Source organism: Mauremys mutica, chromosome 7 (assembly GCF_020497125.1).
Source record: "Mauremys mutica isolate MM-2020 ecotype Southern chromosome 7, ASM2049712v1, whole genome shotgun sequence".
NCBI lineage: Eukaryota > Metazoa > Chordata > Testudines > Geoemydidae > Mauremys > Mauremys mutica.
The window spans coordinates 54,814,031-54,841,945 of NC_059078.1; the positions used below are offsets into that span (position 1 = coordinate 54,814,031).

The 27,915-nt window shown below is 46.7% G+C and overlaps 1 protein-coding gene across 3 annotated transcripts in view; it reads right to left on the reverse strand.

Annotated features, from left to right (window-relative positions):
- PDLIM1 (PDZ and LIM domain 1) overlaps positions 1 to 27,915 on the reverse strand; it is an 88,271-nt gene that overhangs the window by 28,904 nt on the left and 31,452 nt on the right. For all 3 annotated transcript variants that reach the window (XM_045024160.1, XM_045024163.1, XM_045024161.1), the window contains exons 2-3: positions 26,877 to 27,028; positions 3,618 to 3,702 (exon numbers count right to left, since the gene is read on the reverse strand). In XM_045024160.1, coding sequence (XP_044880095.1) covers positions 3,618 to 3,702; positions 26,877 to 27,028 — 237 coding nt within the window. The remainder of the gene's footprint in view (positions 1 to 3,617; positions 3,703 to 26,876; positions 27,029 to 27,915) is intronic.

Below are 27,915 nucleotides of genomic sequence, written 5' to 3' on the forward strand. Positions count from 1 at the left end.
GTAGCAGGACAAATTAGTATTTTCCTGGTTACATAATAAACTATTCTCACATATTCTAATTTTGCTAGGAAAAAAAACCCCAAAACCCTCAAACATGGGAAGTTCTAGGGCCAGATTCTGATCCGTTATACTGGTGCAAATCCAGAGCAACTCGTCTGATTTCACTGCAGTTACTCCACATTTACACAAGTGTAACCATCTGAATTTGGCGCACAAAATTATTTGGGGATTGGACACAAGGAGCTATGTGAAACCGGGCCTCTGCTAACAGAGCCAAATCACAGCCAAAGGCAGAGGCTGAAAATAACATTGGGAAATTTTGTTTTTAAAGCTGTCAACCCCCAAGGTTTATTGGGAGGAGAGGGATAGCTCAGTGGTTAAGCTGTCATGGGATAAAAGGGAAGGTCCTTTCATGGACTGAGAACTGGTTAAAGGACAGGGAACAAAGGGTAGGAATTAATGGTAAATTCTCAGAATGGAGAGGGGTAACTAGTGGTGTTCCCCAAGGGTCAGTCCTAGGACCAATCCTATTCAATTTATTCATAAATGATCTGGAGAAAGGGGTAAACAGTGAGGTGGCAAAGTTTGCAGATGATACTAAACTACTCAAGATAGTTAAGACCAAAGCAGATTGTGAAGAACTTCAAAAAGATCTCACAAAACTAAGTGATTGGGCAACAAAATGGCAAATGAAATTTAATGTGGATAAATGTAAAGTAATGCACATTGGAAAAAATAACCCCAACTATACATACAACATGATGGGGGCTAATTTAGCTACAACGAGTCAGGAAAAAGATCTTGGAGTTATCGTGGATAGTTCTCTGAAGATGTCCACGCAGTGTGCAGAGGCGGTCAAAAAAGCAAACAGGATGTTAGGAATCATTAAAAAGGGGATAGAGAATAAGACTGAGAGTATATTATTGCCCTTATATAAATCCATGGTACGCCCACATCTCGAATACTGTGTACAGATGTGGTCTCCTCACCTCAAAAAAGATATTCTAGCACTAGAAAAGGTTCAGAAAAGAGCAACTAAAATGATTAGGGGTTTAGAGAGGGTCCCATATGAGGAAAGATTAAAGAGGCTAGGACTCTTCAGTTTGGAAAAGAGAAGACTAAGGGGGGACATGATAGAGGTATATAAAATCATGAGTGATGTTGAGAAAGTGGATAAGGAAAAGTTATTTACTTATTCCCATAATACAAGAACTAGGGGTCACCAAATGAAATTAATAGGCAGCAGGTTTAAAACAAATAAAAGGAAGTTCTTCACGCAGCGTACAGTCAACTTGTGGAACTCCTTACCTGAGGAGGTTGTGAAGGCTAGGACTATAACAATGTTTAAAAGGGGACTGGATAAATTCATGGTGGCTAAGTCCATAAATGGCTATTAGCCAGGATGGGTAAGAATGGTGTCCCTAGCCTCTGTTCGTCAGAGGATGGAGATGGATGGCAGGAGAGAGATCACTTGATCATTGCCTGTTAGGTTCACTCCCTCAGGGGCACCTGGCATTGGCCACTGTCGGTAGACAGATACTGGGCTAGATGGACCTTTGGTCTGACCCGGTACGACCTTTCTTATGTTCTTATGTTATGTTCTTATGGTTTGAGCATTGGCCTGCTAAACCCAATCCTTGAGGGGGCCACTTAGGGATTTGGGGATTGGTCCTGCTTTGACAGGGGGTTGGACTAGATGATCTCTTGAGGTCCCTTCCAACCCTAATAATCTATGATTCTATCTCCTGGCATGAAACAAAACAAAACAAAGGCTGCTCCTCCCCATCACAAATGGACGGTGATACAAAATGGGCACATTATCTTTGTATAGGATGGGTTATAAACATTTAGGCCCAGATCCATCAAGACATTTAGGCTTCTAGCTTCCAATGATTTCCACGGAAGTTAGGAGCCAAAATACATTTGAGGATCGAGCCTTCGTGTATTAAGTCTGGCCCCACTTAGGGCACTATGCCACGCTAATAAAGGGGGAAAGGCACTAATGGGAGTTGGCTGTCTACATCCCATTGACTTCCACTGCCTTTGTCCCCTGAAATTGAATTGAAACAGGCCACTAGCATGCTTCAAAACCCGGGACCACAAATGGACTATGCACACCACCAAGGAACTGAAAGGGTGGCACTCCCCCATTTCCAAAGCTTTCCCATTAGTCAGTGTCCCTGAATTTTTAGCATAAATGAGTCATTGTGAGAATGAATCATTTGTCTCCCACCCTGCTTTGGGGCCTCTCTTATCTAGGAAAGCCAACAAGCTTAGCAATGGTTAAGATTAAAGTGCTCAAACTGTAATTTATGGCCTATATTCTGTTGCACCCACTGTGTGATAGGCACTGTCCACATATACACACAGTCCCTGCCCTAAACAGCTCACCCATTGGCAAGTCATTTAGATAAGCTCTTCAGGGCAGTGCCTAGAGCAGGGGTGGGCAAACTTTTTGGCCTAAGGGCCATATCTGGGTATGGAAATTGTATGGGGGGGCCTCCATGAATGCTCACGAAATTGGGGGTTGGGGTGCAGGAGGGGGTGAGGGTTCTGGGGTGGGGCTGGGGATGAAGAGCTGGGGGTGCAGGAGGGTGCTCTTGGCTGGGACCATGGGGTTTGAGGGAAGGAGGGAGATCAGGGCTGGGGCAGGGGTTTGGGGCACAGGAAGGGGTCAGGAGTGCAAGCTCCGAATGGCGCTTTCCTCAAGCAGCTCCCAGAAGCAGCAGCATGTCCCCTATCCAGCTCCTACATGGAGGCGTAGCCAGGCATCTCTGTGCGCTGCCCCATCCACAGGTGCCGCCCTGCAGCTCCCATTGGCTGCGGTTCCTGGCCAATGGGAGTTGCAGGGACTGCGTGCGGAGCCCCCTGGCTGCCCCTACACATAGGAGCCAGGGGGGACATGCTGCTGCTTCCAGGAGCCACGTGGAGCGGGGCAAGCCCTCAATCCTGTTCCCTGGCAGGACCTTGAGGGCCGGGTTAGGGTTAGGGTGCAGCCCCCGGGCCGTAGTTTGCCCACCCCGACCTAGAGCAATTCTAAGGCTATAGAATGATGTCTGGGACATAACGACATTCCAGGCTATGCCATGTTCCAAAGCCAGCCTGAGGCTGCTAGCTCCTTGAGGCAGGGCCTGTCTCTCTCACTAGGCCAGATGAGTGCCTAGCACATCACGGGCAGTACGGCAAAAAATGAGTATGAAGAGAACACAAGGCTCTTTCTAAACCCAGCTCATCATGCACCACATCAAGCCTCATTAAGAGCTCAGCTGGGCCACAACAGAGTTCAGAATAAGGACTAGCTCAGTCTCCCTCACAAAGATCATAGAATATCAGGGTTGGAAGAGATCTCAGGAGGTCATCTAGTCCAACCCCCCTGCTCAAAGCAGGACCAACCCCAACTAAATCATCCCAGCCAGGGCTTTGTCAAGCCGGGCCTTAAAAACCTAGCACTATCACAGCTAGTCTGCTCGCTCTTTGAAGAAGATTTGAGGCCACTGTTCCCACTGAAATCAGCTGGAGCTAGAGGTGCTTAGCACAGCTGAGAATCAGGTCATATGCCACTCTGGGACAGGGCACAGTGAGGAAACAACAAATAGCGCAAGCCCATTATTACTTACCTGGGGTTGAGATGCCAGATTCATCTTGTATGGATTGGGCTTTCCCTCCTCTGTCACCAGAGGGGACCAGACTTTGGATTCCGTTCTGCAATACAGGAATGTTAATGATGGTTAATTTGATAGTTTTCTTTCCTTGGTTCAGTTATGGGGATTCAATTAAATGGTTTTTAAACCATTCAGAAACAGGAATCTCAGCACCACCAGGGAAGGGCAAGGGCTCGAAAATATTCCACACAAAATACTGGAAAAGTCAATCTGCATGAGTGGATTGTGGTGGGGAGGAAGGAGGAAGAAAACTGCAGTGTACTAAAAACTGTTAAAATTACAAGCTCTCCCCTTAAAATCCTAAGGGGGTTTCCTTGTCCTGCTTGCAGGCTAGAGGGCTCTGAAGGAAGCATGCAGTCTGTGTTCTCAGTCAGTCTGCATAGATTCAGCATAGAATGAGGCATGCCTCTGTTTTAGCCAGGGAACAGATTGCTTTGTCTCTCTCTGGTTTTGGCTACAAGTATGTTTTTCCGGATTCTTAGAAGTAACATAGTGTTGTATTGCAACCTTCCAGCTAGAGTATTTTATGTTTTTATTTAAATTATCTGTGTATATACCACAAACATAACAAATTCAAGAACCATTTGCTAGTGAATCCTGTATTAAATGACCAACTCCAAAGACTGACAAAAAAAGGTGGCCTAATAGAGGTGGGCTGAGAACTTTCCTTTAAAACTGGAGTGGAGCCTATAAAAGACTAGGTCTTTTTTACTTGATACCAAACATGTGTTTTTATATTAAAAAACCCAAATATGAAAAAACCTTTGAAATATGGCATTTTAGCATAAGAACATGAAGTGTTACATAGAACTGTGCAAAGTGCAGAAACTCCTGCACACACAGTCTCCTGATTTGATCATATGTCCCGTGGTATTTGGCATTAAAAAAAAAAAAAAAAAAAGAAAAACCAGCTCCTGGATTCAAGTGATTACATGAGGCTCCCAGCTTTTATTAAAATAAAAAGTAAGTTTCTAGCCCTCATGGTTGGGGAGAAAAGCTTGAAAAGGTGACACCACCACCCAAGGCAAATAAATACTACAAATTTATTATTTTTTTTAATTCTCATGTTTTTGGGGGGACAGACGCATGATTTGAGTGCTTGCGGTTGTGAAGCAGTTCTGCCAATCAGCTAGGAGATGTTGCTACTGTGCCTGGGCACAATTCTGGACAGCTGGAGTGAGGGGGAGAGGTTAAACACTGTGAAATGGCTTGGGGACCTAGGTTGGGGTGATCCCTTATTAAGAGGGAGAGGGCTTACAATCACAGGGCTCATGGTACAGACGAGAGGAAGGCACCAGATGGAAGAGTTCTGATCCAGCTCTGCACGTGGTTGCATCAGACCCATTGCTAGCGTGGTCACTGCTAACCGAATGAGCCAGGGATGTGAAGAAGTAGTATTTCTGAAAATAGAAGTTACCAGAACTTCCAATAACGATGGCCCCACATCATTCCAGCAAACGTTCCAGCAACATGTTATAAACAGTAAGGGTACATCTACACTGCAACAACAGACCATTGGCATAGCTGAGCTTAGCCCCACGAGCCTGGGCCAGCCAGTGGGGCTAAAAATTGCAGTGTCGACATTTGGAGTCGGGCTGGGGGAAGTCCCACAAGGGGGTTGGATTTCAGAGACTGGGCTCCATCCCAAACCCTAACGTCTACACTGCAATTTTTAGCCCCACAGCCTGGGCCCCATGAGCCCAAGTCAGTTGACCCCAGGCTCTGAGACCTGTGCCATGGGTTTTTTATTGCAGTGTAGACATACCCCAAGTGCCTGATGGTGTGACCCTTATTCATGGGAGCAGTTCCTTTGACTTCAGTGTGATAACCCACGTGAATAAGGACTGTTTGAGCCATTAGGAATAGCTGAGAGGCAGTACTATTCACGTCTTTTCTTCAGGCACATATTGAATACAGAGGGTATGTGTTATATCCCTATGCTGGCCTGCCCTAAATTCTGATCTTTTTGTATATAAAAGAATGTTATTGTTGATTAAACAGACACCTCTCGAGGGCTTAATAAAATGATTTGTCAGACTCCATCCATGGATAGAGTGAGAACTGCAAGGACCAAGTGCTCCCAGGGAGAAAGGCTGGAGAGTGGTTCCAGCTATAGTATTTCCACTGTGGATTGACCGGATTATTTGCAAATTTCCCCAAACCAGCCTGCAGTGCAAATAAAGATTAGGAATACAGTAACCCCTAGGTTTTAAAAAGATCTTAAACATAGATTAAAGACAAACTAATGATTATGGCTCAGGACATAGCCATCCACAGTCCGGGGCCTGAGAAATCTTAGGCTTGCCACTTAAATTCTCTCTGCCCCAGCCTTCCCATCTTTAAAATGGCATATAATTAAGTGCCCCATCGGGATGTTGTGAGTCTTACATTTGTTAATGTTATATGTGGAATTCTTTTCTGAAAAACTTCCCCAATTTTTTTAAATTGCTGAATACATTTTAAATATTTCTGTCAGTTCAAGAACTGGTTTAAAAAAGGGGGGAAATTGTGGCAATTTCACTGAGATTTTTCCAGTTTTTACTCAAATTTGGAAATTCCACATGGCTGATAAACCTTCAGAAGAGTTTTAAAAGATGTGCCCTGTTCTGACAGGAACCATTTTGCATCTGCAGTGGCAAACTCTACCTTTTAGATACCTAATTGCCCAATGGCACCCACAAATTAGATCCTTGAGTACTGAAATAGGATTTGCATATGCTATTAATAGAGATTAGGAACAAACCTCTTCAAAAATCAGGCCTTTAATCAGGGGTGCAAAGGGGTGGGAACAGAAGAGGGTGACTACAGGGCCACATTCACTGCGGAGGAAATACCATGGACTTACACAAGGGATGAATTTAGCCCATATCATTTAACAAGCCGCTTCCACGGCCATTCAGTTTAAAAAAACTAAAAGAAAACAAAATCTACAAAGCCCACCACTCTTTCTCCTCCCTTAGTGATGGAGAGCTCTCCTGGGTATAGCATCTGCCTCCTGTTAACATCTATTGTACACAGAACATTAAACATTAGAAATCCAATACACTGGAAACGCCTCATATAGAGAAGTAGAAAGTCGGTCTCATGTTGGGCCAGTTTAGTGCAGTATGCAAACTGCAATCCAGGGGTAGAGAACCTCTTTCTACAAGGCAGGATAGTTTAAAAAACAAAACAAAACAAAAAAAATGTTCCATTGCAAGGGTCCATCTGTACCACTAATAAATACATCACCACCTGGTTTATCTGAGACAGTTGGCTTTTAATGGGAGTTTGGGGCACCCAAAAATACAGAATGAAGTTTATTATACAGCCTGACCAAAATACAACCACCTCGGAGATGGAGGTTGGCAGTCAGCCAGTGCACAGTGACTGGGGATGGAGAAGTTTTGGCCAGAAGACAGAACCCCTCCCCTTATAAAGAAATAAGATCATTAAAGATCATATAGACCAGATGGGACCTCCGTTTCCATCTCACCTGAAAAACAAGATACATCACAAATTGCATGGAATTAAAATAACCTACCCAGAATGGATGAAAAGCCAAGCTGATGCTGGCAGAATATGAACCCTAGTTCCAAATCTGTAGGTATTTCAAATGATTCTTGGACTATTAAAGGATATCCTTTAATACCAATTATCACTGGTGCTAAATCCTAATAGGACTGGCTTATTTCCAATACAGACTCCCTTCTCCAAGCTCTCAGTAATAACATGTTCTCCTGCATCAGCTTCAGACTACCAAAATACGGGAGCATTAAGATGCTTTACAAGGCAGATAAAGTTCTCTTCAGCAGAGCTTGGCAAACATTTTTTGGCAAAGAGTAATTTCAATAAAAAGTTCATGGGGGGGCTCTAAAGCTTTGCAAATTTGGGTGGAATTTAACAAAATAGTTTCGGATTTATTTTGTTTAAAGTTTTAGAAAAAAGTCAAACATTTCATTTTGACCATTTCAGAACATTTTGTTTTCATTTTTTATTTCAAAACAGTATTGCATTTTGAAATTTGGCCAAAGTAAAACAAACACACACATGCACGCACACACGCAAGGGTGAAAAACAACAAACAACCAAACTAAAATGAAAGACTTAGGGTACGTCTACACTACAAGACTATTTCGAATCTACTTAACTCGAATTTGTGGAATCGACCTTATGAAGTCGAATTTGTGTATCCACACTAAATACACTAATTCGACTGTCTGAGTCCACAGTAACGGGGCCAGCGTCGACTTTGGAAGCGGTGCACTCTGGGAAGCTATCCCACAGTTCCCGCAGTCCCCGCTGCCCATTGGAATGCTGGGTAGAGCCCCCAATGCCTGCTGGGGGAAAAAATGTGTCGAGGGTGGTTTTGGGTAACTGTCATCATTCAACCGTCACTCCCGCCCTCTCTCCTTGAAAGCGCCGGCGGGAAATCTGTTTGCGCCCTTCTCTGGTCGGTTACAGCTCGGACGCCACAGCACTGCGAGCATGGAGCCCGCTGCGATCATCGCTGCACTTATGGCCGTTGTCAACTCCTCGCACCTTATCGTCCACCTCTTCCACAGTCAGCTGCTGAGAAATCGGGCGAGGAGGCTCCGGCAGCGCGGTGAGGACAGGAAGTCACAGAGTGGCGCAGACCTCTCACAAAGCAGGGTACGCCGCGCAGTGGAGATCATGGTGGCAATGGGTCAAGTTCATGGTGTGGAACGGCGATTCTGGGCCCGGGAAACAAGCACGGACTGGTGGGACCGCATAGTGCTGCAGGTCTGGGATGAATCACAGTGGCTGCGAAACTTCAGGATGCGTAAGGGCACTTTCCTTGAACTCTGTGACTTGCTGTCCCCTGCCCTGAAGCACCAGGACACCCGGATGCGAGCAGCCCTGACTGTGCAGAAGCGAGTGGCTATAGCCCTCTGGAAACTTGCAACGCCAGACAGCTACCGGTCAGTAGCAAACCACTTTGGCGTGGGCAAATCTACTGTAGGGCTTGCTGTGATTCAAGTAGCCCACGCAATCGTTGAGCAACTGCTCTCAAAGGTAGTGACTCTAGGAAACGTCCAGGTCGTCAGAGATGGCTTCGCCACGATGGGATTCCCAAACTGCGGTGGGGCTATAGATGGGACTCACATCCCTATCCTGGGACCAGCCCACCAGGCCAGCCATTACATTAACCGAAAGGGCTACTTTTCTATGGTGCTGCAAGCACTGGTGGACCATAGGGGACGTTTTACCAACATCTATGTCGGGTGGCCGGGCAAGGTTCATGACGTGCGTGTGTTCAGGAACTCTGGTCTGTTTAAACGCCTCCAGGCAGGTAGTTTCTTCCCGGACCACAAAATAATGGTTGGGGATGTGCAGATGCCTACAGTGATCCTCGGGGACCCAGCCTACCCGCTAATGCCCTGGTTCATGAAGCCCTATACAGGCGCCTTGGACAGTGAGAAGGAACTCTTCAACTACCGGCTGAGCAAGTGCAGAATGGTGGTGGAGTGTGCTTTCGGACGTCTCAAGGGGAGATGGCGGAGCTTACTGACTCGCTCGGACCTCAGCGAAAAAGTATCCCCGTTGTTATTGCTGCTTGCTGTGTGCTCCACAATCTCTGTGAGAGCAAGGGGGAGACCTTTATGGCGGGATGGGAGGTTGAGGCAAATCACCTGGCTGCTGATTACGCTCAGCCAGACAGCTGTGCCGATAGAAGATCCCAGCGGGAAGCGCTGTGCATCCGGGAGGCTTTGAAAGCTAGGTTCCTCGGAGAGCAGGGTAACCTATGACTGTCCACTTGATTTACAGAGAAGCTGAACCTGAGCCTGTTTCAGTGACTGTTGACTTCGATCTGCGGTTACATACCCCGTTCTCCAGGTTTCCCCCCTTCCAACACACGTTTTAAAATAAATTTAATGGAACACTGATTATTAACAAAGTTTTCTTTAATTATGAATTCCTGTTCTAGGGTTGAAACATGGACGCAGACTGTGGTGGGTACGGTGTGCACTGATGTACAGACCGCTTCTACACTAGAGGAATGACAGGCTCCTGCTCCTACAGCGGTCTCTGGGGGGAGGACGGTTGCAGGTGGGTGTGCAGGAAGGGGTGGGTTTGCAGGAAGGGGTGAGGGGTGCTGTCTTTGGGACGGAGTTTGGATGCAGGCTCTGGGCTGGGGGTTGGGGCGTAGGAAGGGGTGAGGGGTGTGTGGGAAGGGTGAGTATGTGTCCGTGGATGAGGGCTCTTGCTGGGGCTCAGGGCATCGGAGAGGCTCGTGGCTAGGGTGGAAGGGCATGGTAAGGGCAGCCTGCCTTGCCATTTGTGGATGGCAGGCGCTAGGACCCTGGGGCAGCATACACCTCCCAGACTGACCCTGGTGCCTAGTGACTGCAGTCTGTGTGTGTCCTGCTGTTGATCCTGCCCCCAAGTCTGTACCCTGGTAATGGAGGCTGTCCTATGCAATTAAAAAACCCCTCCCCCCCTTCACACAAAGTCTTCTGACAAGAAAAACGTGACGGGAACAGTGAATAACAACAAACTACTTTTAATACTCAACTACACAGTGGGGGGATGAAACTTGGATTTTGGACTGGGTGATCCAGGAAGGGAAGCACTTCTCAAAATTTATGGCATGAGAGCTGTGTGGTACGTGAGCGCTCTGCTGAGGTGCAGTGACAGATTTCACGGCCCCTAGCGCCCCTCCTTCTTGTTATTTTGGGTGAGGGGGGGACAGGACTTTGTGGCGGGGGATGGCGGTTGCAGATACAGTGCAGGGGGGCTCTCTCCTCCTGCCTGCGGTCCTGCAGAACATCTACAAGGCGCCGGAGCGTGTCCGTTTGCTCCCTCATTAGCCCAAGCAGCGTTTGAGTCGCCTGCTGGTCTTCCTGCCGCCACCTGTCCTCCCGTTCGCTGTGCGAGCGCTGGTGCTGACATAGGGTCTCCCTCCACTGTCTCTGCTCGGCCGCCTCGGCTCTGGAGCAGGCCATCAGTTCCGAGAACATGTCGTCCCTAGTCTTTTTCTTTCGCCGCCTAATCTGCGCCAGCCTCTGTGAGGGGGAAGCCGGGGCAGTTCGTGAAAGAGCCGCAGCTGTGTGATGGGAAAAAGGAAGTGATTTCCTTGAAAAGATACATGTTTGCGAACACTGAACACAGTCTAGTCAGTTTCTGTGAACAAGACCATACAGGGCACCTAGTCTCACGAGCTCTCAGGACAAGTTCGAGATTTCGGAATACGCTTTCATTGGCTGCAGTCTTGCACAGGAGATCGGACAAGCGGGGCGGTACAGCTGAATCCGTGTAGCAGCCAGGCCTGGTAAGCCCTACACTATAGGCTGCTTAACAGTTAATGGATAGCTGTGCCCTCCCGCTGAAGTCAATCTGGAAAGCATAAAGTCTGACCCTGTTCCAGCCCCTCGCGGCTGTGCCCGGGAAAGATCACTGTATGCTTTTCCTCTGCGGCCTCCAACACGTGGCTGTTAAACGAAAGTCATTGCTATGCAAAGTAAAAGTCAAGCATTCACAATAGTAACAGTACACTAATTGCCCTAATTAGATGCAGCAGTCGCCGAACGAGATTACCCTGAGGCGGGTCACTCGGAGAGAGAGAGAGAGGATGCTGCTAGAATCCCTGCACAGACCAGAACCGTATGCTGCCATGCTGGTGGAGGCAATGATTCCGCTGTACGTTAGGATGGCCTGGCGCGGAAGAGTGTGCTTCCACGGAGCACCAAATAAGGCACCTCTCCCCAGGAACCTCCTGCGGAGGCTTTTCGAGCTCCTCTACGAGAGCTTCGTGGAAGTGTCCCAAGAGGATTTCTGTTCCATCCCTATATGTGTGGACCTTCTTTTTATATAGTTTTATATGGAAAAGTTTTTATATAGTTTTTATTCCTGTTTTTTAAAAAATAAATGTTTCCATGTTTATAGCACTTACCGACTGATCCTTCCCCTGATTCTGAGTCCGGGTTAACGGCCGGGGAGGGTTGGTAGGGGATCTCTGTGAGGGTGATGAAGAGATCCTGGCTGTCGGGGAAAGCGGTATTGTAAGCGCTGTCGCCTGCGTCGTCCTCCACAAACCCTTCCTCATCTTCCCCATCGGCGAACATCGCCGAGGAACTGCCCGTCGACACTATCCCATCCTCAGAGTCCACGGTCACTGGTGGGGCAGTGGTGGCAGACCCACCTAGAATGGCATGCAGTGCCTCGTAGAAGCGGCATGTCTGGGGCTGGGCTCCGGAGCGTCCGTTTGCTGCTCTGACTTTTTGGTAGCCTTGTCTCAGGTCCTTGATTTTCACGCGGCACTGCGTTGTATCCCGGCTGTATCCTCTGAGTGCCATGGCTTTGGAGACCTTCTCGTAGGTCTTTGCATTCCGTTTGTTGGAGCGCAGCTCCGAAAGCACAGACTCCTCGCCCCACACAGCAATCAGATCCAGGACTTCCCGGTCTGTCCATGCTGGGGACCTCTTTCTATTCTGGGATTGCATGGACTCCTCTGCTGGAGAGCTCTGCATCGTTGCAGGTGCTGCTGAGCTCGCCCCGATGTCCAACCAGGACATCAGATTCAAAGTGCCCAGACAGGAAAAGGAATTCAAATTTTCCCGGGTCGTTTCCTGTGTGGCTGGTCAGAGAATCCAAGCTTGGACTGCTGTCCAGAGCGTCAACAGAGTGGTGCACTGTGGGATAGCTCCCGGAGCTACTAAGTTCGATTTGCATCCACACATAGCCTAATTCGAGATAGCCATGTCGAATTTAGCGCTACTCCCCTCGTCGGGGTGGAGTACCGAATTCGAACTAAAGAGCCCTCTAGGTCGAATTAAACGGCTTCCTGGTGTGGACGGTTGAGCGGTTAACTCGAATTAACGCTGCTAAATTCGATTTAAAGTCCTAGTGTAGACCAGGCCTTAGGAGGAAACATTGTTTCAAGTCAACCCAAATGTTTCAAGCAACTCGAAACAATTTTTTTTTTAATTTTGAGTTTGAGCTAATGAAAACTTAATTTTTTTTTCCAGTTTGGTCCCTAGACCAAATAATCAATTACTCACTCCAGGGCCACCCACAGAATTCAGGGGGCCTGCGATCTTCGGCGGCAGGGGGTCCTTCCGCTCCGGGACCCACCGCCGAAGTGCCCCGAAGACCCGAGAGTTTTCCAGGGCCCCCAGAGCGAGTGAAGGACCCCACTTCCCCCCCCCCCGGCGGCCCTGGTTCACTCAGCCCTAATCGTCAAGGCAAGTCATATCAACATGAGACAAAATTCTCCCCTCTGAGTCAGCAGATCTGACTGACATTCCACTGTACCTACAACACACAGGACTCCTGGCTCCATGCATGAGATGAGACAGCAGAGAGCCTAGCTCAGGTACACAGACCACAGAAGGTAACTTTGGTGTTAAAGACGTAAACTATTTTATGCAATTATCAGATTTGCCTTCACATTAAAAAGAAAACATTTTGGTTTCCAAGTTTGCAACCATCCCAATTTGTCACTGGATATAAATAGAAACAGCAAGGTCACCCCCAGCTTTACTTTCTATCCAAGTTAAAAGTTATCCAAACAAAAAGGTTAAATAGTCAACATTTTTATCCCCCTGTGGCCTGTGAGGATAAAGTTTCCCTTTGTCTTCGCAACAGCTGCTACAAAATCCTTCAGTCAATCACTCAGTGAGCCATTATGGCACCAGATAAGGTGGGAAGAGGAGAGAATTTAGCACTAACAGGTTTTAAAGAGTGAATTCTTCTAACAGATTTAAGTGAAGGCCCTCTCCAGCTACACACTGACTATAGAAAAGGGGTCGGCCAGGGCTGCCCAGAGGGGGGTAAGGGGGGGCAATTTGCCCCGGCCCGACCCCGCCTCCGCCCCTCTCCCGGAGCCTCAGCGCATCCAGGAGCATCCCTGAACAGCTGCAGCGTGGCTCTGGCAGGGCTCCTGAGCTCTGCCCCGCTCAGAGCCACATGGTAAGGGGGCGGGGCTGCGAGCTCCAGCGGGGCCTGAGCTTCCTCCGCTCAGCCTGGAGCTTGCAGCCCCGCCCATTTACCACGCGGCTCTGAGCGGGGAGGAGCTCAGGAGCCCTGCCAGAGACACACTGTAGCTGTCCAGGGACGCTCCTGGATGCGCTGAGGCTCCGAGCGACGGGGGAGCTGGGGGTAAGGGGCCGGGGGGGGGTTTGGCTAAGGGGCAGGGAGTCCCAGGGACAGTCAGGGGACAGGGAGGGGGCAGAGGTTGGGGGGGGGTCAGGGAATGGGGGGAGTGGATCGTGGGCATTCCGGGGGTCTGTCAGGACTCAGCGGGGGGGGGTGGATAGGGGTTGGGGCAGTCAGGGGACAGGGAGCAGGGGTGGGGTCCCAGGGTGGTGGTGGGGAGGGGGGTGTCAACTGTTGGGAATGGGCCACATCCACCATGATTGAATTGGCCTCGTTAGCACTGACCCCCCACTTGGTAAGGCAACTCCCATCTTTTCATGTGCTGTATATTTATACCTGCCTATTGAATTTTTCACTCCAGGCGTCTGATGAAGTGATTTACGAAAGCTTATGCCCAAATAAATTTGTTAGTCTCTAAGGTGCCACAAGGACTCCTCGTTGTTTTTGCTGTTCCAGACTAACATGGCTACCCCTCTGAAACCTGTTACTAATAAGTGATCAGTTAAATCCAACCCAGATGGTAGCATTTTTTCAAATTTTGCTCAGATAGCAGAGGCTGAACACCCACTGGACAGTTGTTTGGCCACAGGCCACCAACGAACTGGTGGTCTCAAACCAGCTCCTAGGGGAAAGGAATTCAACCCACAAAAAAGTACCATCAGGACTGGCTCTAATCAGCAGTCCCACACACACACAAAGATGTAACATGAGCCAGACTGAATGGTTACAACGGGACTTTTCTGCTCTGACCCTTCTGCTCAGGACAGAGGTATATACATGAGGAACATAGAGAAGACAAGGTTGCTTCCGACAACGTCCCTGTTTGTAGGGCTGTCAAGCCTGCACTTTTCACCAGTGCTAGGGATGGGGTTTTATAAAGGCACCTATGAGAATTAGACACCCAACTCTCATTGAAAGACAATAGGATTTGGACACTAAGGATCTTTTACAGATCCCAGACTAAATTCTCAGAGATTTGTGATTCACAATTTGGTTTACATAGAACTTCCTTTAAACTCAGCCTCACCCAAAACAAAGAGTTTCAATGTCAGGGTGCAGGAGGAAGAGAGGGACTGGGCAAGTTTCCTTCTAGGGCTGACAAAAGCTTATCCAGGCTTTGTGTGCCAGCAGCAAACATGGGTGGGTGGAAAATGCTCCTGTCACATGTTTGCAGCTCAGATTTCTACGCTATGTAGTTCACCACAACAGGGCGAGCACTACAGGCCCAGAGGAAAAGTCACCACTTTGCTGGGGCCCCCATCCCCAGGCAGAGACCAAGACACTGGATCAGAAAAAAATTCTCTCAGCTCCTGAAATATATCTACAAGGAATCGGGGAAGAACTGGTAGGAAGGAGAAGAGGGAAAGCGCATACGAGTTAAGACAGAAGTATGGAGATATATTTCATAAATACAACATTTCACAAAGTTTGCCCTGAACATAATGTTCTGTAAACATAAGAATCTAGATCCCATTTTGCTGTCAGTATTCTGCATACAGAAATGGGCTTGAACGTTGCGAAAGTTCAGAGCTGGACAATGCAGATCTAATTCTGTAATCAGGGATTGTATAAATACATACTGTGAGAGGGGTAGATTTACATTCCCACTTCAAACCCTGGGCTGAAAGCGATCAAGTAAAATCTCAAAGAAATAACCAAAGTGCTAACACAAGAATGTTCCTGGCACAGTACAAGACTTAATACAGCTGTCCTGTCCCTTTCTGGGGTGAGAGCTGAGTGTGTGAGAAAACAGAAGATACCGTCCCCCCATCAAACATTTTTAGAAGGGACGTTTAACAAGCTGTAAAAGGTGCTGGTTTGATGGCTAAGCACAGTCACCTTCAGGGCATGATGTAAGCCTGTTTAACCAGGCTTTCAACTATCATCATAGCAAAATGTGAGCCCCAGGGTACAGATATGAGGCAGTAACTTTTGAGTCATTCATTATATGGCTGACTCACTTTCCCACATAGATGGTATTTAAATACTGTACCCAATCTGTGGCCAGCTAGGACTCCAGGGGCATCATGAAGTTGTGCAATATGGCTGTTTGGAACTTTGTGGAGCAGTGGGGCTAGAACTGTCTTCTTGTTCTAAAAGCACAGGCCTTTACCACATGACTTAAAAGGTACCACTCTGTTAGCTGTTAGCAATCGATTCTAGGGCCCTATAACAGATTTGAGCCGATTCTATTCAGAAAGGCAGCAAGTCACACGCTTGCCATTCATTACAATCCCCAAGTATTAAATACATCTGACTGTTCAGACTGCCATGGTTTTTCCACTGGTCAGCTAGACAGATCACTATTTTCACATGAAGGAAAGAGGCCATGAAACAGGGAAAAACCCCAGACTTGACTGGCAAATGATTTTGACTACAGCAATCATTAGTAAATTTCACACAGGAATGCTGTAGCACAGGGCAAGCCCCTGAAAGCAACAAAGCTCTTCCTGGGCTCCAGAGCTGCATCTGAGGATTAGACAATCTGCATGCCCATATATAGACATGCACTAAGCATGAGTCTTTTCCCAGGGCCAAGAGAATTATTAGTAAGATGACAGGGCTGGAAAATTCCTGTTGGCAAGACAGCACAAGGCAGAGTTAAGAGAGTCAACAGAATTCACAGGGATCTGTTCTTAGAACACACATTCTACTCTATTATGATGTCACAAATCCAGTCCTCACCAGTCCAAACTAATCAGTGCCTCCAGTAGCAAGTGTACCTGCATGACACAGAACAGTTAAATCTTTTCCCCCCGCCCCGTCCTTGGTGATAATACCTGATGGTGTTTGGGTTATTGCATTGTTTACTTTTGTTGTAATATAACCTGGTAGGAGACCATACTTCCCTGTGCTCTTGGCAGCTTAAGAGAACGAATTCACAGCTTCACTTCTTGGCACCAGTTCTGCCCGAGTAACAGACTGTTTTTCAAACTAAAAAGCTGTGATAAGAATTTACATGCTGGTATCAGAGCCATGAAAGAGCAGCTAGAAATTTGATGAAGGAGATGGTGAGAGCAGGAAGAGAGGTTACATAGTTGTATTCCTTTCTGCAAATATTGTCATACTATTGCAACCCACACATGCTTTCATCACTGTGGAGAGAGGATTACTCAGAGAAAAAATTATTTTTCGATAGAGAAATGCAAAATGTTGCCTTTTGGTTGCTCCTGGTTACATACTAGCATGGCACTATGGATCAGAACTTCTTGTTTGCTCAGTCATATTGTGAGAGCCAAGGATATTACAATTAACACCAACTGGAGCTAACCAGTGAAAAAAGCTTTCATCTGGATCATCCAAATCCATTTTATGTGTATCTATACTAGAGCCACACAGAAAACTTGTGTATTTGGCTTGGGTGAAATTCAACAGGTGCATCTGCACTGGAGCTAGCGGAGTTGAGTGATTAATTTGTCTGTATGAGAATTTGGCTGTTTTACTTGGGTTTTCCCTTCCTTGAGTGTTCTGTCTGTTGGTCCTACTGAATCTTTTCCCATCACCAATGGCTCCCAACATAGTCTGAGTTCCCAGTGTCCTGGTGGCGCTTTCCTATCTGCCACTTCTCTCCTGCTTCTCATACCCTTAAAGGAAAAATCACATGCTCATTTTGATCATATACAGCTGGGAAAATATATTTTGCTTTGCTCAAGAATCCCAATTTAAAAAAGAGCAGAAACCCTAATTAAAACAGGACAAGAGTTCAGATCAAAGAGTCCAGTGACAGAGCCAAAACTTCATCTCTCCAAAGAATAGGGCAGGCACAAAACCCTGGTTGTGAAACTCTCAAACTTGGTGATAAGAATTTGGGTGGAGAATCCAAACTTTCCCCAAAAAGTCTGGAAAGGGTCTTTGGTTCAAGCTTTCAGTCCTGATCTGAACCCAGATTTGATCCAGGATTTTGGTTTTGGGGTCATTCTCTTTAATCAATAAAGAGCAGCACCTCTGGATACTGAAATAAATACAGAGCCAGAGGGGGAATTTGGGGAGGGAGGCGATGAGGACTGTACTTGCTTATATATGTAGTAAGATGGAACAGTCTTGAGTGTGCTGGAGTATGCCAGATCAGGGATTTTGTTTTCTTTGTTTTTGACTATGAAAGGAGCATGAGATATGGAGCTTGATTGTCCACCACTGAAGACAGTGGGAGCTTTAGCAGTGACTTAGAAGAGAACTTTACTTTTATACTTGAGAACTGCTTTTTAAAATCCCCTCCCACCTGAACTGGACAAAATTACAGTGAATGAATGAATGGAAATGCTAACAGGCATAAACTCTCGGCTAGTCACACTAACCTAAGTAGGAATTCAGCATGTGTGTCAACATTCTAGAGCTACCACACTCAAATGGCAGAAAACAGAACCATCCAAAGGGTGTTGTCATGTCAATGAGCAAAACAGCAGGCTGTGCATTCAGAAGAGCACACTCAGCAGACCAAATTCATGCTTGGTGTTAACTCCTCAGAAGTTAGTGGACATCCACCAGAGCTGAATTTTCCCTGCTGGGTGAGAGAACAAAACATGCATGTTTTCTTTAGACAGTAATTTGATCCACTCCCACAAGCTGTTATCCTGCCTACAATCTGGTCTGAAATATTTTTTAGCTATTACCATCATTAAGGAAAATACCGAAACAGGAAACATCAGAATGCTGTTGATATTCATAATCAAGTACAGAGCACAAACAGCATTTCCTTTACCAGAACTGCTCATGTCCATCCAACTCTCTACGATTACACTATTTTTAAACAGCCAGAGGCACATGCAAGGCTAGGGGAAATTCAGCCACACAACTCCCATTAAAATAAGTTGGTTGCATGGGTAACCAGAGACACACACTCATTTGTAAGGTTAGGAATAAACTTGCATGATACCTTCATGGCTTTTGGAAGCTTATTAATATCATGAAGATCATGAATCAATGTTTCATTCTGCTGTCCACTTCATAAAATGGAGATCCTCATCTATCTAGTGATGTATGCAGTTCCCATTACCATTAGTATCCGAGTACTTAGCTCTGTAAATTGGATTAAAATCCATGATCTTGATTCAAACCCACAATTGTAAAAGTCACTAACTAGAACATGATTGTAAAAATCACTAATACTAGACCTGAACCATGGGGCAGTTTCCCCTCCCAATCTTGGGTTCTCAATGTTTTGTAGATCTCAGGAACCACACCGGGCTCCAGGTTATCCATTTTAAAATTATTTAGGTCCAAAAATTAAGATCCCTAGATTTTATGCTCTCACAAGGTGCATGTGTTACTGCTCTTGGTACATAGAGAATATGAAGATGCAGCTTGGCACATTGTCCCTGGCCCTGACCTTCTTCCAGCCTCACATGATGTTTTGTATTGTAGCTTAAGCCCTCAAAGACAGACAATCTCAGAAAAGACAGATCATATCAACTTCAAAGCAACTCATTTGCACATGACAGAAATGGTACGAAATAAAGTACTCAGGGCTAAATCCTGAATTCTTTACATGTAACATGGCCACCTGACTACTAGGAACTAGACAAATGATCCTCATTTCATATAGGCCACCAAATAGTTACATGGTTTGCTACCACTGATATGAGCTGGTGACTCACAGGTGAAAGGCTCTATGCTCCATTAACAAAAGGAACCACCCAAGTTGAGATGATTTTTTTGATCACCACTTGTCTCCCCCTGCAGCTGAAGCCAGGAGCCTCACTTCCCCTTCCCCACCCCACTGGGCCCTGGAATTTTTATAGCCTGTTTGGAGGAGTGTGGGGGGACCTCAAAGTAAAATGTAGAGAACCCCTGCTCTACGCCACATTCCATCCTGGTATCTGAGAATGTGGAAAAACAAGCATAAAATTGTTTCCTACCTCTCGTAACTGCTGTTCTTCGAGATGCGTTGCTCATGTCCATTCACGTCAGGGGTGTAGGCTCACCACATGCACCAGCACTAGAAGTTTTTCTCCCCAGTGATATCCGTAGGGCTGGCTCTGGCACCCTCTAGAGTCATGCGTGTATGTGCTGTATAAGGGATGCTACTGGCTCCCCGCATTCAGTTCCTTCTTGCCGGAACTCCAACAGAGGGAAAAGAGGGTGAGTCATGGCATCGACAGGAGCAACACATCTCAAAAAACAACAGTTACAAGAGGCAGGTAACCGTTTTTCTTCTTCGAGTGCTTGCTCATGTCCATTCCACGGCAGGTGACTTACAAGCAGTGCCACTGGAGGTAAGCAGGAGTTCATGAATGCGTCGATTGTAATACTGCTCCGCCGAAGCCAGCATCGTCTTGAGCCTGCTGAGTGATGGTATAGTGGGTCATGAAGGTATGGGCAGACAACCATGTCATGGCCCTGCAGAAATCTTGGATTGGGACGCATGCCAGGAAAGCTGCTGCTAACACCTTTGTTCTTGTTGAATGAGCTGTCACCATCGGTGGAGACACAGCTTTTGCCTGCTCGTAGCAGGTACAGATGTAGACAGTTATCCAGGACAAAACTTCTTGGAGAGGACACCCGAGTCCCTTCATCCTGTCAGCCACTGCAATGAAAAGCTGAGTAGACCCGTGGAAGGGTTTGGTTCACTCAAGGTAGAAGGCCAGGACACATCTGATGTCGAGAGTATGCAGCCGCCTCTCCTCGTTGGAATAGATGTAGGACAGAGCAAGAAGCCAAGGGCTCAAAGTGAGTACCAGTGAGCCTGGAAAAGAACAGGATGATATCTCCTTGAGGGACTGGATCACAGATCTGCAGGAAGAATATTTCAAGACCCTTAAGGAATCTGATTGTCATTTTATGAGAGAAGACTGATCTACCCTGAATGTGAGGGTGGAAAGCTGATATGGCTGCCAGACCTTGGTGCTTTAAATGGAGCAGGTATTCCAGAATGGATGGTAAAGAAGTCTGAGCTGAAGAAAATTTCTGTTCCGACACCCATCAGGCAAAGCACTTCCACTTAGCCAGATCTACAACCCATCCTGGACAATGATCCCACACTTTCACAGGCCTTGGGTGGCAGGCCAGTCCTCGCCCACAGACAACCTGCCAACCTGAAGCATATTCTCACCAGTAACTGCACACCGCACCATAGTAACTCTAGCTCAGGAACCAATCCATGCAACAAACCTCGATGCCAACTCTGCCCACATATCTACACCAGTGACACCATCACAGGACCTAACCAGATCAGCCACACCATCACCGGTTCATTCACCTGCACGTCCACCAATGTAATATATGCCATCATATGCCAGCAATGCCCCTCTGCTATGTACATCGGCCAAACTGGACAGTCTCTAAGGAAAAGGATAAATGGACACAAATCAGATATTAGGAATGGCAATATACAAAAACCTGTAGGAGAACACTTCAACCTCCCTGGCCACACAATAGCAGATCTTAAGGTGGCCATCCTGCAGCAAAAAAACTTCAGAACCAGACTTCAAAGAGAAACTGCTGAGCTCCAGTTCATCTGCAAATTTGACACCATCAGCTCAGGATTAAACAAAGACTGTGAATGGCTTGCCAACTACAGAACCAGTTTCTCCTCCCTTGGTTTTCACTCAACTGCTAGAACAGGGCCTCATCCTCCCTGATTGAACTAACCTCGTTATCTCTAGCTTGCTTCTTGCTTGCATATATAAACCTGCCCCTGGAAATTTCCACTACTTGCATCCGAAGAAGTGGGTATTCACCCACGAAAGCTCATGCTGCAAAACGTCTGTTAGTCTATAAGGTGCCACAGGATTCTTTGCCGCTTTAGTCAGGTAAGTTGCTCTGGTAGAGGGTTTTCTGCTTTCTAATAGGATCTGCTGGACCTGTGCAGATCAGGCCTGTTTCTCAAGGCTTGGCTACACAGCATCCATGCTGTCAGGTGCAGGGAGGCAAGGTTCGGGTGCAGCAACCATCTGTGGTCATATGAGAGCAGGTCTGGGTTGTTGGGGAAGCATCTATGGGGCTCCACCACTAAGTCCATGAGCATGCTGAACCAATACTGGTGAGGCCATGCCAGGGCTATCATAATGACTTGCACTTTGTCCCTCTTGATCTTCAGAAGGACCTTGCTGATAAGTGGGATAGGTGGGAAGGCATACATCAGGGCACCTGCCCATGACAGGAGAAAGGCATCGGATAGTGAACCGCTGTTGAGACCTGTTAGGGAGCAAAATCGGTGGCATTTTCTGTTTTGCCTGGTAGCAAATAGGTCCACTTGAGGAGTTCCCCCACCTGTAGAAGATGGTCCTGATGACCTCTGGGTGGAGGGACCACTCATGGTGAGAGAAGAACCACCTATTGAGGCAATATTATATTATTTGGGCCCAAGGCCCCAGTAAATATTAACCTGCCTCTGTCAGTAATACCCTTGTATAGCCTGCGAGGCATCATGGTAATAGTATAAATTTCAGTTGTGGATCAGCAGGACTAACTGTTAACACTTCATTAGGGCTTATGGAGCTGAACCTAATCCTGAAGATCCTATTTGTTTCCAGAAAAGCATTTTGATATTGGGCTTTTGGTTCTCTGTTTTTGAACAGCTCCCTCCCCACGGAGGAATGTATCTGAGGAATTGTTCCAGTTTTCTGCTCCACGCACCCTATGAATAGCTTTGTAGGCAAGGGCGGTCACTGGCTTTGGTTCGCCTATTTGTCTCACGGCTTGGTGGAATACTTCTGCACACCTGACTGCAGTCACCTTCTTTGCTTGCAGAGAAGCCATCTGGGATTATTAACAGTCTCCTTACCAGCTGTATTATCTGTTTCCATTTCCAATGAGCCCCTGTGGATAGTCTTTAGGGCTTTTGTTTTCTGCTGGTTTATTTGACACTCCAGAAAACGGAGTGAGCGAAGTATCTCTTGCCCCACAAACACCATTCATTTAAGCCATTATGTCAGTTTCTTCCAGAAGCAAAAGCCCATAGAAACACTTACAGGAAGAATTCAGCTTACCACTCTGTTTTCCATCTTCCTTTCTTTTCACTGTGAACAAAGGAACAAACACTCTCTCAACAGATCAGAAGCATGAATGACAGGGACTAGGCACCACAGGTGGAGAAGCCAGGAGCTCCTAAGCTCCATCCCTGCCATCAATTTGCTGACAGAGTTTGGACAAGTCACTTGTGAGCAAGGGACTCCTCTCCCACAGGAAGCCTTCCAGTGGCCAAGCACATTGCATCCACTGTGCTGAGTGTCCTTGATGCTCTGCCCAGCACAGCCGTAGGACTACTGGGTCATCTCAGCCAACAGCGCTATTTAACACAGTGAACAGGCTCATCAACCCATTCTGCTTAGCTCAGGGACCAGACCCAAGCATCAGCTGACGTGAAGAGTTGTCTGCATACTTCATCATTCAGATTAACTGGATACGTATGGAACTAACTGGAAAAGAACATTCCACCCTGGACCAGTTTGCATTACCTCCATCCTCAGCCCCCCCAATCCCCTCTGACTGCATTTGGCCCCTTCACACACGCCAAAGTTCAAGAAAATGATCAAAGGAAACCTGATCTATGAGGAAAGGTTAAAAAACTGGGCATGTTTAGTCTTCAGAAAAGAAGACTGAGGGGGAATCTGATAACAGTCTTCAGATATGTTCGGGGCTGTTATAACAAGGATGGTGATCAATTGTTCTCCATGTACACTGAAGGTAGGACAAGTAGTAATGGGCTTAATCTGCAGCAAGAGAGATTTAGGTTAGAGATTAAGAAAAACTTTCTAACTCTAACAGTAGTTAAACTCTGGAACAGGCTTCCAAGGGAGGTCGTGGAGTCCCCATCACTACAAGCTTTTGAAAACAAGCTGGACAAACACCCATCAGGGATGATCTAGGTTTACTTGGTCCTGCCATAGCACAGGGGACTAGACTTGATGACTTCTTGAGGTCCCCTCCAGACCTACATTTCTATAAGCCCTGAAAAATACTAGAGCACAACCTGTGAAACGGATCCATGTCCTTCTGGCTGGTGAAAGCCAGTGAAGAACAACTATGTCCACTACTAATGGAAACAGTTAATGCCTTCTTTAGAGAAACACACCTAACAAGCTCCTTGGAATATGCAGTAATTTCCCCTATCCTCAAGAAACCAACACTCAACCCAGCCCTGAGGAACCTTTTCCACTACTAGTCTCCAACCTCCCGTCCCTGGGCAAAATAACTGAGAAAGAAGGAAGCAACAAGCTCCAACAACACATGACATCAACCAAAATCCTGGATGCCCCACAATCAGGGCTCAGACCAGGCCAAAGCACAGAGTCAGCTCTAGTGACCCTAAAAGGCAAGCCTCTCCTGGCCATGGGCACAGGTAAGATCTCCATGCTCCACTGCTGGACCTCTCTTCAGCCTTTGACACAGTGGACCACAAGGAACTGTTAATCCATCTACATGACACATGACACACCGGGAGTAGATGGCCCAGCACTACAGCAGCTCCAATCGTTCTTCTCTACTTCTTCCACCTCCAGCTCATTAGGAAACTTCATCCTCTTCTCCCAGAAGAAAACCTGGTCACAGTGATCCATGCATTCATCACCTCCAGGCTGGATTACTGTAGCTGAAGCATGACTCTGAAGATGATGCACAGACTTTATCTGCTCACCTTCTCCATGAACTAGGGCGCCATGAGCACATCATGCCTGGACTCAAATCCCTCCACTGGCTCCCAGGAAGCTTCTGATGCCAGTTTAAGGCCTTGGTCCTGATTTTTAAAGCAACTCATAGATCAAGCCCCAGCTACAAAGACCAAATTTCTTGAACCAGTGTGACAGCTGCGCTCCTCTGGGGCAATGCGGACCACAAACCCCAGGACGAAGCATGGAGCTCGTTTTGGCATACAGCACTCATTTCCTGAGCGCATCAGCACAATAGAAAATGATCCCATTGAGCATTTGGTGATGCTCTGTATGGAGAGCGCACTGCAAAACTAAGTTGATTATGTCCATTCAGAACCACTGCCCAGCTCTGCATGCCTGCCCAGCTGGTTAAAATTATTTTGCTGGGATGCTAATGAAATGTGCAAAGGGCAGCCATAAAATAAATGACTCGCTGATTAATATTAGCACACACATTTAACAGACTAAATGATCTGTAAGGGTGCACTTACCCACAGGCTCTACCAGCTCTGCCCTCCTCAATTGCCGGCCAACCAGACCCACCCAGGGGGAAACAGGCTACTTCAAAGGGGCACACACACTTCCCTACAGGAGGGCTTCCAAGTTATATTCTTCACCGTCCTGATCATGAGAAATGACAGGCCTAACCCAGGCTAGTCACACCACTTTCACTGCACCCAGTCCCAGCTTTCAATTGTCAGCTCCTTTGGGCAGGCAGCACGACCTCTTATTGGACTGGGAAGCGCCTGGTGAACTATTGGAACTAACCAAACAACATTAGAATTCTCAATACTGCGGATCAGCCCTTGGCTGTGGAGCCCCCTTGCCCCCCCAACAAGTCCCCCAGCACCACCTCAGAGACAGCAACTCCAAGGACACTGGCAAAGCAGGCAGTTTGCAGATACCCTCTGGGGAAGGAAGGGAAGATTGAAAGCTTATTGTGGAGGAAAGAGGAGCAACAAAGAAGGCTCCTAAGGACCAAATTTCCAGAAGTGACAAATGAAGTCAATGGGAGCTGCAAGTCCTCGGTACCTCTGAAACATCAGACCCCAGATCTTTAAAAAGCAATGGGCCTAGCAGAAGGAGATCACACTTTCCCCTTCGCTGTGCCTCTGTGTGCATATGGTACAAATGCCAGGCTGGGAGTAGCAGGGGAAACGAGAAGTCTCTCTCCCGAGAGCTCAGAATGGAAGATGAGGCGAGACGTCTGTGCCCTACAATAATGACTCAGGATTGGCTCAGTGGCAGAACTAAAGAAAAACACTTTATGGCTCTTGTAGGTTAAGATGAATCCATGCAATGGTATCTGACACAGATATCTAGGCTTCAGGGGGAACTTCAACTGCTACCCACAATGCTGAAGACTTTATCAAACCATCTGTGGAGCTTACGCAGGGAGATTTAAAGCCAGTTTGAACAGCCTCCATAGGCTACTCACGTCTTTCCTTTAGTCTCAACTAGTGCAGCATTCTATGACTTTACTGCTCCCTCTCTGCTACAAGGGTACTAAACAGATATTTTATCTAACATGTATGCAATGTAGTTGTAGCCATGTCAGTCCCAGGATATTAGAGACAGAAGGTGGGTGAGGTAATATCTCTTATTGGACCAACTGCTGTTGGTGACAGAAGAGGTGTGTGTGGCTCGAAAGCTTGGTCCAATCAATCATTTTATCTAACAGACACAAAGGCCGTGGTTTGCACAGCTGTTCCCTGATTACTGAGGGCATTTCATCCCTAGAACTCAACAGGTGAGTTCACATTCAAATGATGCACTGGCAATTTGCAATGCTATTCTTGCAGTCACCCACATGGCCTGCTGTCGAGCTGCATGCATCCCACTTCAAGTACAGTTCATCATGGGCCACCAAAAGTAATGAAAGGCAGAAGCACTGAGCTACTGAAAGAAATTTGAGTAAAACACTGCAGTATGGGCACCATGTCAGTCTGCATTGTTTGAGTGAGCAACTCCATTAAACTTTAAAAGGTACATCTAATTCTTGCTAGTATCCTTTATGTGGCCAGAACTGGCTGGCTTATGGCTCATAGAGCAGGAAGCCACATAGTGTTAAATTAATTCATCATGAAGATGCATGCTCGTGGTTACTCTTCCACCTTGATTATTAGTTACTACGACGACAGGGGTATCTTAGTGCTTAAAAATAAAACTCAGGGTCTGCTAGAGTGCTATTACTTTGGTCTTACACGTCCACTAGGATGAAAAGATCCCAGCTACTTACCTTCCTTCGGTTTCCTCCTGTCAGGAATCACAGAACAGGCCTAGCAACGTGTCCAACTATCAGCCAATTGGCCACTTGGACTGCTGTTTTCATTGTGCCAAAGAATAGTGAACACATGCAAAACAGCATTAAGTTTAAAGGCTGACCCACAATTCATTGTTGCAATCCAAACCATGCCACTTAACCCAGAAAAGAGGCCAGGACAGATAAGCTAAATCAGATATTATTGCCATCAAAGTACAACACAACAACGGTTGCCCCCAGGATGAGCACATCCTCTCAGTGACTTACCTGCCAACTGTCAGAGTTATCTCATCTATGCAGCTCTTGATTTTGTTCTGCGCTTCTAAGTGTGTCATGTTATCTGTGTTCTCCCCATCAATTGCCATGATGACATCTCCTATACATAAATTGGCTATTGCTGCTTTGCTGCCAGGAGTTACCTACAAGAGAATAAGAAGGTAACAACCCAAGAGAAACTGGATTCTTCAATACAATTTCTAGTCCCTTCAAAGTGACATCCCAGATAAATTTCAGAAACAGTTGACAAAGCCCACAGTGTTGTCTGGTTGATGTCAAGGAGTGGGTAGTGGGGGCGGGGCAAGAGAATTCAATATTAAAGGTATGTTTTAAATAAAAGGGTGGCGGAGTTTAGATCCAGATACCAATTTCCCCCAAATCCCTAAGTATTAGAGTCCACGGTTTTGCTTTGAATCATAGATATGGGGATATCATCTTTTCCCCATATGCAAACTTCAAACATTTATTTCTTCACCTAGATCACTTATTTTAGACTAAGGAAAACGACCAAGAATGAACAAAGTCTAAGAGAGAGAGAGAGAGAGAGAGCGCACGCGAGTGCGCTCAGCAACTCTAACATTCTGCAACTGAACACAACTGCTCTCCACCATGGAGGGCCTCACAATGGGCAATTAGGAAGGCACGCTCCTTAGTAACGGAAACAGGCAATCCACCAAAAACAGTGTGTCAGAAGCATTACAGAGAAACGTACACCACGGAAGGCAGCTACACAAGTTCAGATCTGGATCACGCGCTTACAGATCTGAGCACAGGGGTGAGGTTTGGGCCTGAGATTTTGGTTTAGGCCTCATCTCTAATTTTAATGAGTCAATTAAAACCAAAAATAGTTGCAAGATAATAATTCCCACTTTGAAGTAAGCGACTTGAAGGTAAAAATGGAGCAATTCAAGCAGGATGGGATGTTCTGCATACATAGGCAAAGCATTAGAAATTTAATCCCACATCTAACAGGTGCTGCTGTGAGCACTATAAAATTTAGGGATGGCAGGCAGAGGGCCATGCAGAATAT